Source organism: Glandiceps talaboti, chromosome 19 (assembly GCF_964340395.1).
Source record: "Glandiceps talaboti chromosome 19, keGlaTala1.1, whole genome shotgun sequence".
NCBI lineage: Eukaryota > Metazoa > Hemichordata > Enteropneusta > Spengelidae > Glandiceps > Glandiceps talaboti.
The window spans coordinates 6334519-6354898 of NC_135567.1; the positions used below are offsets into that span (position 1 = coordinate 6334519).

The following is a 20380-nucleotide window of genomic DNA, read 5'->3' on the forward strand; positions in this document are numbered from 1 at the left end:
ATGTAGCATTAACACCAAAGCTCCACATGCTGGACAAACCCACAGATGCTCGCGCTGTTGCTAAGTTTACCACTAGAGGGCGACCTGAAGGTCGTAAGTACGATCGTGAAGGAAAGACACTCTAACTCCAACTCTAACTTGTGAGATTTAATTTGAGAGCTCGGAAATATACAAAAAATAAACATCAACGGTCAAATAAATAACGTCTAGTGATAGTAAATACCTTAAATTCTTAAATTCCTAAAATGTATAATTGTCATCTGTTTAAAATGGCCACAGCTGGCAATATAAGTTAACCTGACTCAAATCCAACACTTGCCCCGTACCCAAGGTATCACCCATATCCAACTGCAGTGCAAGGACACAGCGACGACTGTATATGTTGCCTGATAACATATCGTAATCTCATTTTTCGAACATTTACATAGTACAACTGTTTCCTGATTGGCTGTTTTGGTGTTGGAATGAACTTTTACATAGTAAACATTCTCTGAGTGCCAATCTACGTGAATTGGGTCAGCCTTTACTGTGTCTTTGGCACTGCAGTTGACCAAACTTGTACATATTGAGATATAAACTTTTGACCAAAATTCACATTTTACACCTACTTTGCATATTACTGTGTGAGATCATTATTTACTTAATATTTCTTCATCCATACACCCTCAGATACATCCAAATTAAATTTCAGCCCAATCTGCTGAGTAGTTTTGGAATTAAAGATTGTTTACCAAAAAGTCACATTAATTTTGCATATTACTGATTGAATCATCTTGTCATGAACAAATCTAAATTTAGTCACCTCTAAGAATGTTCCCATCATATATTTCAGGCCAAGCTGCTCAGTATTTTTGGAGTTTAAGTTTTGTTTTACCAAAAATCACATTTTTTTACCCAAAAATAGACATCTCTGATGCAATCATTTTCATTTGAACAATTTCCCAACTAGATATCAGAGGTAACATCACTACCAAATAGTAATCGGTCCAGCATTTTTTTACTTTAACTTGTTTACACACACACACACACTTTGTCATGCCTATAGCACAACTGAATCTTATCAGTTCAATAAAAATTACATGAGCACCATAATGAGCATAATGTTTATGTATAGTTCTTTTCTTCAACATTACTTGTAAACATGATATCAAAGGCCATTAACAATATACTTATCGAATTTAGTACTATGGCAAGGTAGTTGTCGTATGAAAACATGTGAATACTTACCTTATCATATCAAGAAGTTATCATCAAACATATTCTATGTCACATTGGAATAGGTGTATGCGTCACGTAATAGATACATAAAAGATTACCTCATCTAAACTCAACTTACTGTGTTATTTCTTCGTGCACCAGCATCCACCAACAATTTAAAGATATCCAAATGTTGATTCTTAGCAGCATAATGTAGACTTGTTTTGTTCCTCTATAATTAAAAGAAAAAAATTCATATTACTCTTTCTGTAATAAAAATTTATCATATCAATAATTACAATAATTATTGTAATTTTATCTTGTAAACAAATAAAATATTTTATTTCAACATATTGTTATTGTTATGTTGATTGATATTTTAAAATGTTCACACAGAAAACACTTTATCTAAAACAAGATGAAATTTATAACAATTACACTACATAGGTACTATAGAAGTGTTTATTTTGGTTAATATGTACTATGTTAAAATGTACATCCACACAAACAGACAGACAGACAGACAGACAGACAGACAGACAGACAGACAGACAGACAGACAGACAGACAGACACTTTGTCATGCCTCTAGCACAACTGAACCTTATCAGTTCTAAAAATGATAAAATCAAGAAACTGATATATTTTATAAAGAGTTGTAATTTCGGGGTGTTTCACAGTCACTGACTTTCATCTGATTTTTATCATTTGCCCATAAGAGCACTGCAATACCGTTGTGTGGGCATAATATCCCACTCACTCATTTCATAGTTTTAGTGTCTTATTTAACAACAAAAACATAAAAATATTTGATCTCAAATAAAACACACTAGTATTTATTAGAATATACACACATTAGTGATTTAGACCTACTACATTTAACAGTGGGACGATGGATCTTACTAAGACAGGCCCAAGCGATACCCAACCCGAGACAGAATAACTGATCATCAGACCTACATCATCTACCAGAACAGTCAAGGAAACCATTCAGCCAGAGGTTAATTTGAAGTTGCCAATGCAGCATAACGCACTGGACGAACTCCTTGCATCACTAGGTAACAACGCCCAGAAAGACGAACTGGTAGACAGCAGTTATGAAACCTCTAGTGCAAGTAATGTGAAAGGTGAGAAAAAGCTACTACTAATACAAGACTTTATATCATCAAAAAGGGGATCATTTGATGTCTGTTATGAAACAGAAGTCCTAAATGATGGCCAAACTAAACTTGTGGTGCGTTCGGCTACACAACAACCAAAGCCAGATCAGGTTACACTCCCCCAATGGATTTCTGCAAACGTCCTTATACTGAGAACGCTTATTCAACATGGTCTATCACGGGATGTAATCTTAATTAAGCTACCTCGAGCATACAATTAATATTGGTGACTATGCCTAATCATACATCACCAAATCTGTTATTATGTTTTAGGACTAAAAATATAGGAAGAACCAGGCTTTGGCAACCTTGCCATAGAGAACGGTTGACCTCCACATGTCACTCTATGACCACCTCTCCCACAAAAAACTAAACCTACGATAAAATCACGCTCTTTCGACCCTACTGGCAAGGAAATGTGTTTTGATTTCCAAAACACAATTGGCTGTCACAGGAAAGGACACAACACAATCACAGTCTAAATTGGAATAAAGTTGTTAAACTGAAACTGCGACAACCACTCACTTTCCTATGAATTCAAATCAACTCAGTTACACGAACCTTATCTCTAAATCAAAACAAATTACACGACTTTTGTAACACAATATTTCTGGTAAACCAAACTTACTACAGGACCTGTACAACACCAACTACAAAGCCTGGTTACAGAAGTACCTACATATAAAAGACTAGCATATGCAGAGACAACAAAGTGCACTTACAGTTCACAATGAACAGCTTACCTGTGTTTTTATTTGTACTTTGGTATCCAGCCAGTGCCATGCAGTCAACTTAATGTGTGCCATAATGCAGTGTTCCTACCTTAAAGCAAACTAGTACACCAGGATACTTTAATATAATCAGATTACTACACACCGAGGCTGGTTTACCCAACCCACTGGAAGACAACTGGCTCCTTGATATTGTGAAACGCGGCATCTCACGTGGTAATGGATCACCACCAAAACAAAAAATCCCTATAACACCCACAATTTTATTAGACATTCATACACAGTTGGATTTAATCATTCCGTTCAATGCAACCTTCTGGTCAGTCTGCCTAGTAGCCATCTTCACATTCACAAGAAAGTCTACACTGTTACAACAAATAGCCTAACTACCAGCAGATGATAAATATTTCCACAGGTCGGACATCTCGTTATACACAGATTATGCTATCTTAAGCATAAGACATACCAAGATGATTCAGTACAGACAATGTGTATTTCAATTGTCATTACATGCTATTCCTAATTCTTTCCTTTGTCCAATTGCATCCATTAAACACATACTCCATCTCTGCCCTTCAATCAAAACAACTGACCATTTGTTCTCATATGGTTACTCAAAAAAGTGATGTCAAAACCCTCAGTTAACACTAACCCACACAAATTTCACTAAATCATTAAAAGTGGAACTAATTAGTTGTGGATACAAGTCATTACAGTACTCAGGTCATTCTTTCCATAGAAGTGGAGCCACTTTTACATTTAGGGATACCATCAATTTTTATCAAGCATCAAGGTGACTGGCGATCCAATGCCTTTGAACTTTATACAATTGCTAACAATGACACTAAGCTTAAGGTCACTAAATCCTTTGCATTGGCCTTATCTTAATTATGATGTTGACACTAAGCTTAAGGTCACAAAATCCTTTGCATTAGCGTTATCTTAATTATTATGTGGACAAGTAAAACTGCAATTTGTACATAGTGTTGGTTCACTGTGTCAATGTAGGGGATTTTCAGAATTGACCACATTTGCTGTTTGTCAACATATAAATAAAAATTGACCCTTGACCCTTGACACCAACACTTGGCTGGTGCTATTTATTATTTGTATTGTTAGTTGTTTGATAGTCATTTAAGTGTAATTATGATGAAAATATCCTGGCCATGCCCTTCCATATCAACTAATAGGCCAAACATGTGCTCACTTAATGAAAAAATATTAATGCTTTGACTTTGAATATTGCAAATTCTATTGTTTATATATGTAGATATGAGGAGCTCAAAATTGGATTCATTTCAACCATAAAGTCTATGTAACACAAAAAATAAACTTGTCTTAACCGGCTTTGGGTCTAACCAAGGTTTCACCAGATAATCCAACATCATATTTAACCATGGTCAAACATGTTCATCCATGATCCCCAAAAAATTCAGCTGTGCCTTATACACCACGGTGGACCATGATTGACTGTGGTTTGCATCATGGAATTTTATTTTAAGACATTTGCATTGTCCACTCTGATTCCCTCTATGTAGGATAAGCATTGCCTTCTTTGGAGAAAGACCCTCCAGTGCTCTACCCTTAAGGGCCAAAGTTGAATTGTTTGCATGACTATGATTGAGACAAGCCTGACTGAGTGTGTAATCATACAGCAGGACTACTAATTGATATATGTGTTGCAACCAGTCATAGCTGTTATGTCATTATATAGTCTCTAGCTAAATCATCTGGCATTACACTTAATCAAGAAATGAAACTCTTTATATTGTGAAATTAGCTTGCCTGTAATGACAATCAATTATCTGCCATCCCTTGAGACATAGTTGTGCAATTCTATAGTTTCCCTTCCAAGATGCAAAATATAGCGTGGTGTAAACATTGTGTCTTTTTTGATAATTACATCTACACCAGATTTGATGTAAATGTATAGTTTGACCAACTGCAAACATTAAAACTGTTATCTTTTCCCAAGATGGTTGTGATGTATATTAAGTCTTTCACATTAGATCTATGAAATAACTGTACAATGTAATACCACATTGGGTGTAGGAATGGTGATCACAGTCTCGTTATCATTATTTGGTATTAAGGCACTTCCATAAATTAAAAATAGTGTCAACAAAATATTTTGTAGCACAACTAATCAAATGTATATATGGTTCAATTTGCATACATTAATCAAAGCAATTGAAAGTATTGCTGGATAGCACATAATGAAATGTTGAAATTAATTACTAAGCCTGTATGTGTAACCACCGTAAATACAGAATAAAACACAGGAAATTGAATCTGACTGACTAACACTCAACTCTACAGCCGTGCCATAGAGCATAGGGTATATGACAACACCCATGATGAAACATGGAAGTCATTAACTTGACGACCATTGGAAATAAAATTATGTATCGGTCAAAGGATTCAGCTTCAGAATTGTTTTTGTTCAAAAAAAAACGCTCAGATTTTATGATTTACATACCACTGACACCATTTTGACAAGTTCAGTTATGAACAAATGAGCATCGAATCCTGGCAGGCTTGTAGGTTATTTAGCCAAACATAATTACATTAAGTTTATTTTTTTCATGTTTTATTGTAAAGGTAGGAGAAATATATGTTTGAAATTGACTACAAACTGACTATCCAGATTAAAACTAATTTAACAATATATCTATCAGATTTAGCACTCTGGTAGATGACTAACTTTTAGAGAATTATATGCAATCTCTAAAAAGTCTATAAAATATGGGAGACCGGTTAGGACAGCAATTGTGACTTGGAAACTGTGGCTCGTAAAACTGTGACATCTTGACCATGAATCCATTCTCGCAAGCCAGAGTTATTATTTCTATGTGGGAGGCTCGTTAAGAACGTTGCCGTAAAACAGACCGCGGTTTGCGACGATGTGGGAGGCTCGTTAAGAACGTTGCCGTAAAACACCGTGGTTTGCGACGATGTGGGAGGCTCGTTAAGAACATTGCCGTAAAACAGGCCGTGGTTTGCGACGATGTGGGAGGTTCGTTAAGAACGTTGCCATAAAAGAGGCCATGGTTTGCGACGATGTGGGAGGCTCGTTAAGAACGTTGCCGTAAAACAGGCCGTGGTTTGCGATGATGCCATGACTCATGATAATGTCTAACTTCTATGCATCATAGCATGGATTTATTATTGAGTTTAGTTTAGTTTAGTTTAGTTTAGTTTAGTTTAGTTCAGTAAAAAAAACTATATCGACAGTTTGTGTACGACTGAGACGTGAGATAAATCCATTCCTACTTGGTATACATTGCATAGCTCACCGTTTGGCGCTATGTACAAGTCAGGCCGCCGAGAAAGTGCCGTATCTGAGGAAATAACAGCAAAGTCTCACTGATATATACTATCACTTTTCAAGATCAGCCGTACGCACTGAAACAGTGAAATCAATACAAGTTATCCTAACCGATCCCTGTCTGAAATACAAAGAAGTTCATGAAGTACGGTGGTTCTCGTTCTACTCTGCCCTTGAAACTATATATCGCACGTATGGATTGCTCGTTACGTATTTCGAAGCACAAGCTGAGAACTTACCTACTGCAAAAGGTTTGGCAAAGACTATGCGTCAGTATGAATTCGTTGCTACAATGCACCTACTCATGGATGTAATTCCTGTCCTTACTCACCTCAGTATGGTATTTCAAGCATCAGACATTGATATAGCGATCGTACAAGCCTCACTCGTTAGTGGCCATGCCATCAAAACAACACCTAATGCGGTAAAACACTTGGCTAACTTTAGGCATGACATTATTCAGAACATCCTAGATAGCCGAAGTGAGATTTCCTCGACAATCAACCGAGTTAATAAATGCATTCACTGTTCTAGCCATGCGGCCACTATCATTTCTGTCCAAATATCAACTTACTGAATATGGAAACCAAGAATTCTGAGTATTAGTAAACCACTTCGGGGAAGCTACAATACGCGGCGATGATACAGTTGTAGATGGCACAGTGGATCCAGCGTGTGTAATGCGTGAATGGGCAACCGCCAAAGAACTTGTGTTGTCAAAGTTATACCCACGCGATAAGATGGCTACATTGTGGAAACTGATGTATATTTATCATAGAGACCAGTTTCCAAACTTGGTAAAGCTTGCTAAAATAACTCTTATATTACCTATCCAAACAGCAGATTGTCAACGCGGGTTTTCCATTCGGAATAAGATCAAAACAAACATTCAAAATATACTTAAACCTGATAGACTGGATGTCTTATCACTGATCTCAGCTGAGGGACCACTGATTGACATGTTCCCATTCGAGGAGGCTCTTAAAGAATGGAAAACAGCAAAACAAAGACGCATAGAAAAAAAAATAGTGACTTTTTGTGTAGGGTCTATGCTTTACTGTGGATAATTCACAAAGATAATCAGTCAGCAATTGTTTTAACAATTAAACAGACATCACGTTGGAGAGAGATATGTTTATCAAAAGTCAGTGGGATACACTTTGATACAATTATCAAAGTAACCATCATGAGTTCATGAACTCATCAAGTCTTGAACAGTACATTGACAATGATTGACAGTAACAATGAACAACAGTTAGTCAGCTGTAGTTATAGAAAATATGACTCCACTGTAATCAGTTTTCACATTTGCATGTAAACACTGAAATAAGATTGGTGCAGGATTAAACTTACCTGTAATTGTGTTGTATATGAGTGTTTTATTGAGTTTGTTATAGACTAGTACATTTGGTGTAATGATAAATTTTGTGATGTCCCACCAAAAAAATAAGATGACCCAGAAAAATGAAAGTCTCGGGACACAATGTCCCACTCTGACAAAAAGCTGGCTGCAACACTGCTGCTACGAGAAAAAATGTCTTGGCAGGGAAATGATGCACAAGTTGAAGTGTACAGTTCAACCTGCTAGTACCTCTCCAACACGGACACTTGTCAAATCATGACAAACATTTTCAAACACATATCAGGGACCAGTCAATTTCATTGGTCTGTGGTACATATATATATTTGTTCTTGTCTCAGTTTCTTTCATATTTTTTTTAAATATTACTTCATGTAAGGGTTCAAACATAACCTACATAAATTATACAAATACATGTTTTACCTAGCTGCCACACTAGTTACAGAAAATGACATGTAAATGTCTGGCTGTTTCACAATCAGTGCTTCACTTATCTTACACTTTGGGGCAAAAGTGAACTTGAAGGTTTTGTAATGGTAATCTTCATACTATTGGATAGTTTATAAAAGAACTTAATCTAAATTGTTCTAGTCTCTTCAGTATGAATTTGTCAGAAGGGATGAATATACTTCCTATTTCGGACACTACATGTATCGACACTACAAAATAACCAAATTCAAGTTTCTATTGTACACTAGGTATGACCTCCTAAAGTTCTCTATCATACCAGTGACTTTACTATACATGCAATATCAATGCCCCTATACCAATGTTACAGGCCTACTTTTATAACATGGAAAACTTATTTAAGAAATTATATTTACTTTAGCTTTTCTAAGCTTGGCAATATTACTTCAGAGGCTATGAATAACCTAAAAATTGCCTAAATAGAAACAAAAGACTCCAGATCTGCCAGGGGTGAAACCCCTTGGACTATCTCACCCCGGAGGCCACTCATTCGTTAAACCAACAATAATATTCACCAAAATTGGTAAAAAAAACTTCAAAGGCCTCTGGAGGGAGACCCCCTAGGACCCCCATAAGAGGTAGACATGTCCCAGTCTCAAATCAAAGTTCTTTCCTCCACCTCTTACTGTCAAGATGCTATGAAAACTTTATTTTAAAAATGTTTCAGCCTTATGTAGTTGCTTTTTACATGTGAGAACTGTCTTGTAAAGCTTGTAAATTATTGTCTGAGTTCACCAATCAAGTTTCCGAATTGCATTTTCTGTGTGTCACCATACTATGGCATAAAAAATATCAATGATGTTTATATTTAATTGAAAATCAAACATGTATTGAAATATGTAGTTTTCTAAATATAATCTATGTGATAGACCAGCATCTTTTTACTCTGTTTATTACCCTGTGCGAAAACCAAACAGAAAATTGTGGCAACAAAAGTAGGAGTTCAACATAGGCGTCAAAAAAAATTTGGATATCTCAAAGAAGGAAAGAAAAATAAAAGTTGCCAATATAGGCGAAGGAGAGAAAAAATAATTCACAGGCAAGCAGGTGGAAAAAAAATGACTCCACCGATCTTCCAAGCCCCCCCCCCCCCAGGATATCAAATGGTCTACCCCTTAGTAAAGATTTTTTAAACTTGAGATTAACTATTTTGACATAACTTGATTGGTTATGAAGATTGCAGTCAGGATCCTACATTTGACTCAAGCTCAGTGTATATTAAAGCTCAGTGTATATTTCATTCCCGATACTTACAAAAGTTTGTAACATCAAAACAGAATCTTTATCTAATGAAACACTTACAATACATTTAATGAAATAATTTTGAATGAGTCATGGTTGTAATTCAAAGCTTTTTATAAAATTGTTTCATGTTAATCCTGATATTTTGTTAATCCTGTGATTTTGTTAATCCTGTGATTTATGCATTGGTTTAGCCTGTGTTTTATTATCTATATACATTATTTTATATAAAACAAAACTAATCTATCAGATCTATCCTGAAAATTAGGATAATATATAATATCTGGCAATTATTTTAAAATCCAATATTCGTATAAAACTTAAACTTATTAATTATATGATTTGATTTTAGACTCAAAGAGAGTAACAATATTTTAACAAGTCATCGAGAATGACATAGTCCCCGCTATGATTGGGTTTTAAGGAATTATCACTACTCTGATCACGCAACAACATTTGTGAACCTAAAACAAACAGACTTAGATATGTTGTGTCTGCTTGTTGGACATGGAACATGCCTACAAAAATAAAGGATTGGTCGGGTATGGGGGATCATATCAAGATGAAAATGGATATGCACATATATGTCATAGAACACTGTCCTAATACCAACTTTGAATGTGATATGTTCAAGCATGTCTGAGTTATGGCTTTGGACATAGAAAACCGCAAACAAAATTGCTGCCAGTCGGCCATATTGGATCGTATTACAACAACAATGTATATGCACATGTATGTCATAGAACACTGTCCTAATACCAACTTTGAATGAGATCTGTTCAAACATGTCTGAATTATGGCTTTGGACATGGAAAATTCACACACAAAATGGCTGCCAGGCAGCCATAGTGGATCGTATCATGACGAAAATGGATATGCACATGTATTTCATAGAACACTGTCCTAATGCCAACTTTGAATGAGATCTGTTCAAGCATGTCTGAGTTATGGCTTTGGACATAGAAAAATCGCAAACAAAATGGCTGCCAGGCGGCCATATTGGATCGTATCATGACGAAAATGAATATGCACAGGTATGTCATAGTACACTGTCCTAATGCCAACTTTGAATGAGATCTGTTCAAGCATGTCTGAGTTATGGCTTTGGACATAGAAAATTTGCAAACAAAATGGCTGCTAGTCGGCCATATTGGATCGTATCATAAAACAAATTGACGTGCATATGTATGCCATTGTATGTTGCCCCTGTACCAAGTTTAAAAAAAATTGGTCCAGGCATCTCAGACGGACGGACGGACGGACGCACAGATGCACGGATAGACGGAACCCATTCCATAATTCCCCGCCCCGGACTTCGTCCGGCGGGGACTAATTACAGCATCTTTATCTGATTTTGTGATTTTTAACAGTAAATTTTGGAAAGGATTCTTGATGGATTGCTTTTAACTATGTACTGTAAATTAATCTTTTTTTCTTTTTTTTTCTTTCTAAATGACTGCACTCATCTCAGCCAGGTGTCATATCACAGGGAGCCCAGGAATGTTGTTATAAACAAACAAACAAACAAATAAACAAATAAATAAATAAATAAATAATAAACAAAAAAACTAAATAAATATACATGGGATTCTAAAGTAATGGATAACTATCAATAAACATATATGTATGTATATACCGGTCTCTGAATGAGAGAATATAGGATATGTTTCTATACCATCTATATGTTGTTAGTATAAATAGGATATATATAGAAACAAATAGTCTATTATTTCAATAGTATACAGACATGTATATACATATAGACATGTTTATAGACAGTTATCCACAAGTTTAAAATGATCTTTCATTTACCCATGCATATTAATTTATTTTTTCTTTATTTATTTACTTGTTTGTTTGTTTGTTTGTTCGTTTGACTGCAACACGGTTCCTGTGCTCCCTGTGCACAAAGATGAAGTAGTGGGTTCTTGCCTGTGTCAGTAATTATTTCAGTACTAAAGTGATAATTTACTAAAACCCCAATTTGTTCTCGTTCTATAACATACACATATATTTAATTTTGTTCCTCACATTTTTGCTCTGGCATTTTTTAATAAGACTGTTGATATTACATTGCACTAGGCCTTGATATCATTGAGTTGAGCCCAAAATGTTGACCAATGCTTGAATTTCATGGTATTTTACTAGCCTATACTTACTTACTATTAAGTTAAATGGAAATACTCAACTGACATTTTCCTATGCCATTAAAACCGATTCACATTTATTGAGCAGATTTTGTAGACATTTGACGGGAACATTCTTAGTACATGATTATCTCATTAGTGATATGCAAATTACAGGTGCAGCCAACGAAACTGTTCATGCAAAAAGCTGTTCATTACCGATTCTTCAATGTGCGGCAATTTCAAAGCTTGGCCAGAGGGAGGGGAAAAATAGCCCAGTATTTCAGAGGGCAACATATATTTCAGCTGTAAGATATGGGGAAAGGGGAAGGCAGTGGGCAAAGCAGGCAGTTTTTAATATTTGTTCACAAAATTAGTGAACAAATTTTGCTATTTTTTTTACAATATTCACAAGAGGCAAATTAATTGTGTAATACAATAATTTATGTTTGACCACGTATGTCATCGAAACTGGTGAGGCAGTGCATTGAGATTGCAGCACAATCTAATATGTCAACTGACAACTGTCAATACATATATATTAGAAGGAGAAACTATTTGCTGTGAGTATATCAAATAGCATCCTGAGTAAATTTAACATTAGGGCTTCTATGAATAGTGGACAGATGCCATATGTCTGGTAGGGGGTAGAGGAGAGAGAGGAAACCTTGGTGAAAATTGTGGGGAGCAGGCAGTGGGCAGGCACATCTGTTGGGAGGAGAGGTTGTGTAATATCGCAGTGGGAGGGCTGATACAAACAGCTTTCACTTTCCTCTCCAATCTTGAATCAAACGTAAAAAGTGTTTATTAGTAATGTTTTAACTTTCTGAAATAATTTCAGAAAAATGACTCATTTGCTGCACCTGAAATTACGTCTAAAAATGTGTCTTTTTGTCAAAAATCTATCATTCTAAAATACCTAGCAGATTGGGCAGGAATTTCATGGGGCTGCCTCTGGAGAGGTGTAGATGAAGCTGCATTCACAACATGCTGATTCCATTAGTGATATGCAAATTAGGTCTAACCATTTTTATATAGTGCCAATGGCATTGTAGCATAACTGTTGATGATACAGTTTAATTTTCTGTAATGATTAACGTGGTCTTCTTGCTAGACTTACATTCTTTGAAGATTTATTCCCATGCCTTCCCATCCATGGTGTTAATGTTATACCTGCTATATACAACATCATTTAAATGTTACTATGGGTACAATCTTGTTCCTCGGCATACAATTTCGCAATGCTCATTCATTTACCTTCCCATCACCAGTGTTATTTTGGCATTATACGTCATTGTTTACCTGTTGCTATGGGTGTGGTCTTGTTACTAAGGGCATTTACATATTCTACAATAATGTTTATTCACTTGCAATCCCATCCCTGTTATAATTGTCAAGAAACCTATCATTTGACTGTTGCTAAGGGTTTTGTCATAGTTGCTAGGGTCAATTACATAAGTATGACACATTCACTATTTGCAGACTCGCAGTAACACTTTCAGAATCATAACCAAATTTCATCTCCAGTAGTTAGAGAGGTGAAGTTCAATACCAAAATCACTGCATCATCTACAAGACAGACATACAAACAGACAGACAGACAGACAGACAGACAGACAGACAGACAGGCATTTTACATTGAACCAAAGTGTAGTTCAGTGTTTAAGTTAGGTACAAATGTAGGCACAGTTTTCAAGCAACCTCAGGGAGAGATTAATTCCAGTTCCATTCACACACAATTGTCATTATGTTAAGTACCCCATAAAAATTCTCATGGTTTAATTAGATCAATAAAACAATAATTTATGTATACTCTTTTTGCCTGACTGGCATTTCAACTAAAGAATCATGTTTTTTTTTAGCTCTAATAATTTCTAAAGGGATATAATTAATATCACCTAATCTACATCCCCAGAAACATCCCTGCGAAATTTCATCAAAATCAACCAAGTGCCTTTGGAATTATAGACTTTTGACTATAAAAACTACATTTTTAACCTTAATTTGCAAGTCACTGACGGGATCATCATGTTTGGCCACATATCACATTTTTTCACCCAAAATGCACATCTCTGATGCGATCATTTTCATTTGAACAATTTCCCATCTAGACACAACAAGTAATGTCCCCACCAAGTACCAAACCAATCGGTGTGGCGGTTTTTGACTTTATGTTGTTTACACACACACTGAATGTTTCTGACAATGGACCACAATACATTGATCTCTACTGAGTTTGCAACATTCTCAAAAATATGGGACTTTGAACATCTTACTATCAGCCCATACAAGATAGCCAAACAACTCCTGAGGAAGTGTAAGAAATCCAACAGTGACATTCACCTCACACTACTGCCTGCACCAACGCAACAAAGAAGCTCAAATCAAGCACAACACCTAATGAACCATAGGACTAGAACACAAGCAGTATACTATGACAGAAACTTAGATGATCTCCCAGTGTTAGAAGAAGGTGATGTGGTTAGAATGAAACCGTTCATTCTAGGAAAAAAGAAATGGCCAAAAGCCATTGTCACACAGCGATTGGATGAAAGATCTTAAGAAGTTGAGTCATCCAACACAACTTATCGACGTAGCAGAGCACACCTCAAGAAAATAATGGAACCAGCAGATTTTAAAGACTTGGGAGAAACAAACACGACATCTCATACTCCCAATATCATCAAACCACCACTGTCTACAAGGAGTAATTCTGAACGGTCCAACCGACCTGATGTCAAGGAAGCAACGTCATTATCACCTAAACCAATATTTGCTACACCACCCAAGTCACCAATGAAATCCAGAAGTGGCCATGTAATATAACCACCATCCTACTGGAAAGACTATGCAACTTAAGAATACTCAACTATGTGGTACATTGTGTTCTACACAGTTCTAGGACAAATGCCACTCGGACAAACGCCCCCCCCCCCCCAAGTTAACTGTCATTGCCTACAAATCGAGATAAACAAATCCAGATTTTGGGAGTACACTTAAAATATGGTTTTTATCACTTTTATTGTATAACGGATTAATAGACAGTAGATGTTCAAAAAATGTTGAATCGACCAAATAAAGCATGCTTTGATTTTATCACTTTTTATTGTATTATTACCAAAAGCGTGCTTATAAAGTGATTTCGGGTGGTGTACTTATGTTAAAAATACCACCAGTGGCGTTGTAGCACAACTGTACAGTTTTTAAAAATGTTTATCCATATGCTAGTCCATGCTAACAATAGGTGTTCATTTGCTGAATAACTATCCAGTTGCCTATCCAACCATGTTGCTATCTTTACGATAAATGCTATCATTTGGCTGTTGCTATGGGCGTGGTCATGTTGTTAGATATATATGCATACATTTGTGTATGTTTTTGTTCACTTGTGTATGAATTCCTGATATTGTATTTGCAATACACGTGATCATTTGGCGGTTGCTATGGGCGTGGTCTTGTTGCTAGGCAAATCTACATACATTTTTTGAATGTTTATTCAATTGTCTATTAAACCCTGTTATCTTTTTGAAATACACCACCGTTTGGCTGTTGCTATGGGCGCGGTCATGGTTGCTAGGGTATTTGCATACATTTTTTGAATGTTTACTCCCTTGCCTACCAGATGATGTTGTTATTTGACCAAAAAATACTGCCATTTGGTTGTTGCTAAAGGGCATGGTCATGGTTGCCAGGGCCAATTTTGTAAAAATATTTTGAAGAAAATCTGCAGAATAACAGTTTCAGAAACATCTCGCCAAGTTTCAGACTCATTGACCAAGTACTTTTTGAGATATAAGTTTTTGACCAAAAATGAACATTTTTACACCTCATTTGCATATCACTCATGGAATCATTGTATGCTTAATGTATCTTCGTCCATACATCCCTAGATGCATTCCCATTAAATTTCAGCCAAATCTGCTCAGTAGTTTTGGAATTATAGATTTTTAACCAAAAAGACACATTTTTAGCCCTAATTTGCATATCACTGATGAAATCATTATGTCATGAACAAATCTTACTTTACACCCCCTAAAGAATCTTCCAACCAAATTTCGTACCAATCTGCCCAGTAGTTTCTGTGTTGAAGTTTTTTGACCAAAAATCACATTTTTTGACCCAAATCACAGACCTGTGATGCGATCATTTTGATTTGAACAGTTTCCTAACTAGACACCCAAGGTAATGGACCCACCAAATATCATGGCAATCGGTTCAGCAGTTTTTGACTTTAAGTTGTTTACACACACACACACACACATACACACACACACACACACACACACACACACACAGACAGACAGACGCCGGGCGATCCCTATAGCACTACTGAACCTCAGTTCAGTTGTGCTAAAAGTGACTTAACTCAAACACAGTCATTGTTATATACACATACACATTTAATTTTATGACATTAGACTGAAATTGTGATGACAAATACAAACAACAAAGTGTGATAAACATGGGATTTGATTTTTAAGTAAGGCAGTTAATAGAAATTACTTATGAGTAGAACTCTAGAATCTGATTGCATAAATACGAAATATTAATATAATATTGAAAACTGGGGGTTGTGGGCTTATTCCCCTCAAAACGCCAAGCACATGACAATTCTCGAAATCGACAACAATTTGTGTAGAACTCTGGAATCTGATTGCATATAAATACTAAGTGATAAAACCATATTTTTCATTTTAAATACACCGCCTGAAATCACGTCTTTCAATCGCACTATAGTAGAAATGCTAAGAAACCCTAAAAAACATGCATATTGATTATCTTAAGTTACCAATGATATGTTTCTTGAATGAGGATGTAACTTGCTCTCTCTCTCTTCCCAACATGTTATCAGTCTTATAAGAATACAACAGTCGTTATAATTATGCTCTAACAATCTGTGTTTGTGTTATTTATTTATAGCTATCCACAATTAAAACAAGTTTTACCATGGAAGTATCACCTACCATTCTAGAATGGTAAACTCCAAACAAATTTGTCTTTACAGATGTCACATACATGTACATATACTGTTATACATGTGCAATCTTATTGAATATATATTTTAATGAGCCATTTGTGATAGTTTTAATTAGAATGGAAATCAATGCAAGGATTACATGTCTTGTTAAAACAATATTACAGAGTTTGTTGCAATACAGAAATGAATCATTTATACCATTCAGGTATCTCCCCTTATACCTCAATGATAATATTACCTTAACTACCATGCTCATAACTAGTGAAATCTCACAAAGGTGTAATAGACCATGTATTTGTTGAGAGACTATAACATGAACCAATATGATGAACTGACAAATCCCATTTTAATATAATTACATTATCATTTCAAATCTAAAAGGGACAGCACCTCCTTCCCTGAGCTTTACCATCTATTTAGTGTAAATGGGTTTGTATATTGACATACAAATGTAATTATCCAAACACTCCAAAAACTGTCAAATGAACCTTCTTCTTTTTTTTCAACATTTTAAAGACTCAAGCATCACAACTACACCAAAGTCAATTGTTCGTCAGTTAACAGTTACACAAGCCAATATCAAATGTTGAATACAACTTAAATATGTTTACATTCTTCAGATATTTTGTGATGTAATCTAACAGGATTTCACTCACGCTATGTTTTAATTAGACATGATAACTGACAAGACTATCTATCATAACATCTCTGTAGACCACAATAACAAAACTATTGGAAAAAAAGTTACAAGTACTGAATACAACTTTTGTCAGAAGAGCAAAACACTTCCTTGTTAAATAACCAGAAAGAGTTTTGAAAAGAATCAATATCTGTGACCCTGTCATATTCTTACACAGTTTTATAAGAAAGAGATGACAGTAATATATCATCATTTATTTTGTGTACTATATAATACACTGAAGAACATTCATATGATTTTTAGATTTTTTGTGCAAGGATCAGTTTCAGAAGAATAATATATAATCCACTATAAGTGTATACATTAATTTTGACAAATATATCTCGGCTAATGATAAAAAATTATAATATAATGAATGTTCTCTAGCACTTTAGGGGAGGGAAGGGACAGGGGAAATCAGGCCTGGACTGTTACGTAAAAGATTGATGTTGAGCCAAAAGTGTCCTGCCCTAAATTTCCTTCCTTAAAAATATGGCCCTTCCCCAGTTAAATATTTTTAAAACATGGTTTGAATGCTGTCAGACATGTAAAGGGACTGGAATCAATTGGTTTAAAAGAAGTAATCCCACTGCTTCTACCACATTGAAAGTTTTAAAGGCATTGGTTATTTCTCCAACTACTACTACCACAGTATATTTGTGTCAACTCATTGCATTAATCAGTACCTGTGTTTGGATTTCAATGGCTGAGTTGCAGGCCAGAACATTAACTCCAAAATACTAGTTGGCTCCAAATGTTGTCATTGGGACTGTCAACATATCTAAACATTATCCCTAATACCTTACCCAACTGTTCCCGTTTTACTCCTGTGAGACCCACTTCTCTCCTCACAACTGATAATTAATTCACTATATGCCATATGGTTGCCAGCAGCGGTTTGATGATATGGTTTGATATGATATCTAACCCTAAACCAAAATTTAAGGCAACATTGGGTTGTTCATTACCATGGTTACAAGGGTGATATAGTAAAAGTGAAATAACAATGCAAAGATAATATTAATTTTTATGGCTCACTAATTGTACCCGTACCAACTATATTGTATGGTTAGGCTGTTTATTACAAGGATGTTATAGTAAAAGTTAAATATGTTTTGAGCACCTCATACCCATAGCTAACTACAATATTATTTGTTGAGGGTCACTAAGTGTTCACTTACTGGCTATTTCGCATGGTGTTTGCATACAATGCGGAGCAATAGGATGTCAACAACACAAAATAATGCTAGACTAGACAATACCATTAGTCAAAGTGAAATGTGTTGCTCCCCTCATCTCATTTCCTAATATATGGCCCTCCCCAAGAAATGATTTGTAAAAATACCGCCAATGGCATTGTAGCACAATTGTAGTTTTTAAAAATGTTTATCCATATGGTAGTCCATGCTAACAATAGGTGTTCATTTGCTGAATGACTACCCAGTTGCCTAGCCAACCATGTTGCTATCTTTGCGATATACGCTATCATTTGGCTGTTACTATGGGCGTTGTCATGTTGTTAGATATATTTGCATACATTTTTGCATTTTTTGTTCACTTGTGTATGAATTCCTGATATTATCTTTGCAAAATATATCATCATTTGGCTGTTGCTATGGGCGTGGTCTTCTTGTTAGACATATTTGCATACATTTTTAAATGTTTATTCATTTATCTTTCAATTCCTGTTATCTTTTCAATATACGTGATTTGGCTGTTACTATGGGCTTGGTCTTGTTGCTAGACAAATTTACGTACATTTTTTGAATGTTTATTCAATTGTGTATTATTCCGTTGTTATCTTTGTGAAATACACGACTGTTTGGCTGTTGCTAAGGGCGTGGTCATGGTTGCTAGGGATATTTGCATACATTTTTTGAATGTTTACTCACTTGCCTACCAGATTTTATTATTTTTGACCAATATATACTGCCATTTGGTTGTTGCTAAGGGCGTGGTCATGGTTGCCAGGGCCAATTGTGTCAAAATATTTTGAAAGAAATCTGCATAATAACACTTCTAGAAACATCTCACCAAGTTTCAGTCTCATTGACCAAGTACTTTGTGAGATAGAATTTTTTCACTCAAAATTAACATTTTCACACCTAATTTGCATATCACTCATGACATCATTGTATCCTTAATACTTCTCCATCTATACATCCCTAGATGCATTCCCATTAAATTTCAGCCCAATCTGCTCAGTATTTTTGGAATTATTGATTTTTGACCAAAAAGACACATGTTTAGCCCTAATCATCATGTCATGAACAAATCTGATTTTATCACACCCCTTAAGAATGTTCCCACCAAATTTCGCACCAATCTGCCCAGGAGTTTCTAAGTTTGAGTTTTTTTCAACAAAAATCACATTTTTTTTTACCCAAATCACACACCTGTAATGCGATTATTTTCATTTGAACAATTTCCCAACTAGACCCCACAAGTAATGTCTCCACCAAATACCAAAGCAATCGGGTTGACAGTTTTTGAGTTTAAGTAATCCACACACACACATACACAGACAGACACCGCTCGATGCCTATAGCACTACTGAACCTACATTGTAGTTCAGTTGTGCTATAAAGAGACCACACCCCCTCCTGATTCCCCCAACCCTCCCCTTATTAATTACTGAAGGCTTCCTAATTTAACTTGTTTCATCTCTAATGTTCAATTTAATAAGATTTGTTTTTTAAAATTATATACAATAGAATCTAGTTATCCTGAAACAGCATTCTGGCTTGATATAAATCTTATTCATATTGCTACATCTTACTATCACTCACAACAAAAATCCTACCAACATTACTATATGTGGTACACTTTTTTCTGTAATCTTTTCAATATACGTGATTATTTGACAGTTGCTATAGGTGTGGTCTTGTTGCTAGGCAAATTTACAAACATTTTTTTGAATGTTTATTCAATTGTGTGTTATTCCGTTATCTTCGTGAAATATACGACAGTTTGGAATTATTGATTTTTGACCAAAATGACACATGTTTAGCCCTAATCATCATGTCATGAACAAATCTGACTTTACACACCCCTTAAGAATGTTCCCACCAAATTTCGCACCAATCTGCCCAGTAGTTTCTAAGTTTGAGTT

The 20380-nt window shown here is 35.4% G+C and overlaps 1 protein-coding gene across 1 annotated transcript in view; it reads right to left on the reverse strand.

Moving 5' to 3' along the window:
* LOC144450382 (uncharacterized) overlaps window positions 1–20380 on the reverse strand; it is a 318500-nt gene that overhangs the window by 180781 nt on the left and 117339 nt on the right. Inside the window, exon 8 of the mRNA XM_078140985.1 lies at window positions 1337–1429. Within this exon, the coding sequence (XP_077997111.1) occupies window positions 1337–1429 (93 nt within the window). The remainder of the gene's footprint in view (window positions 1–1336; window positions 1430–20380) is intronic.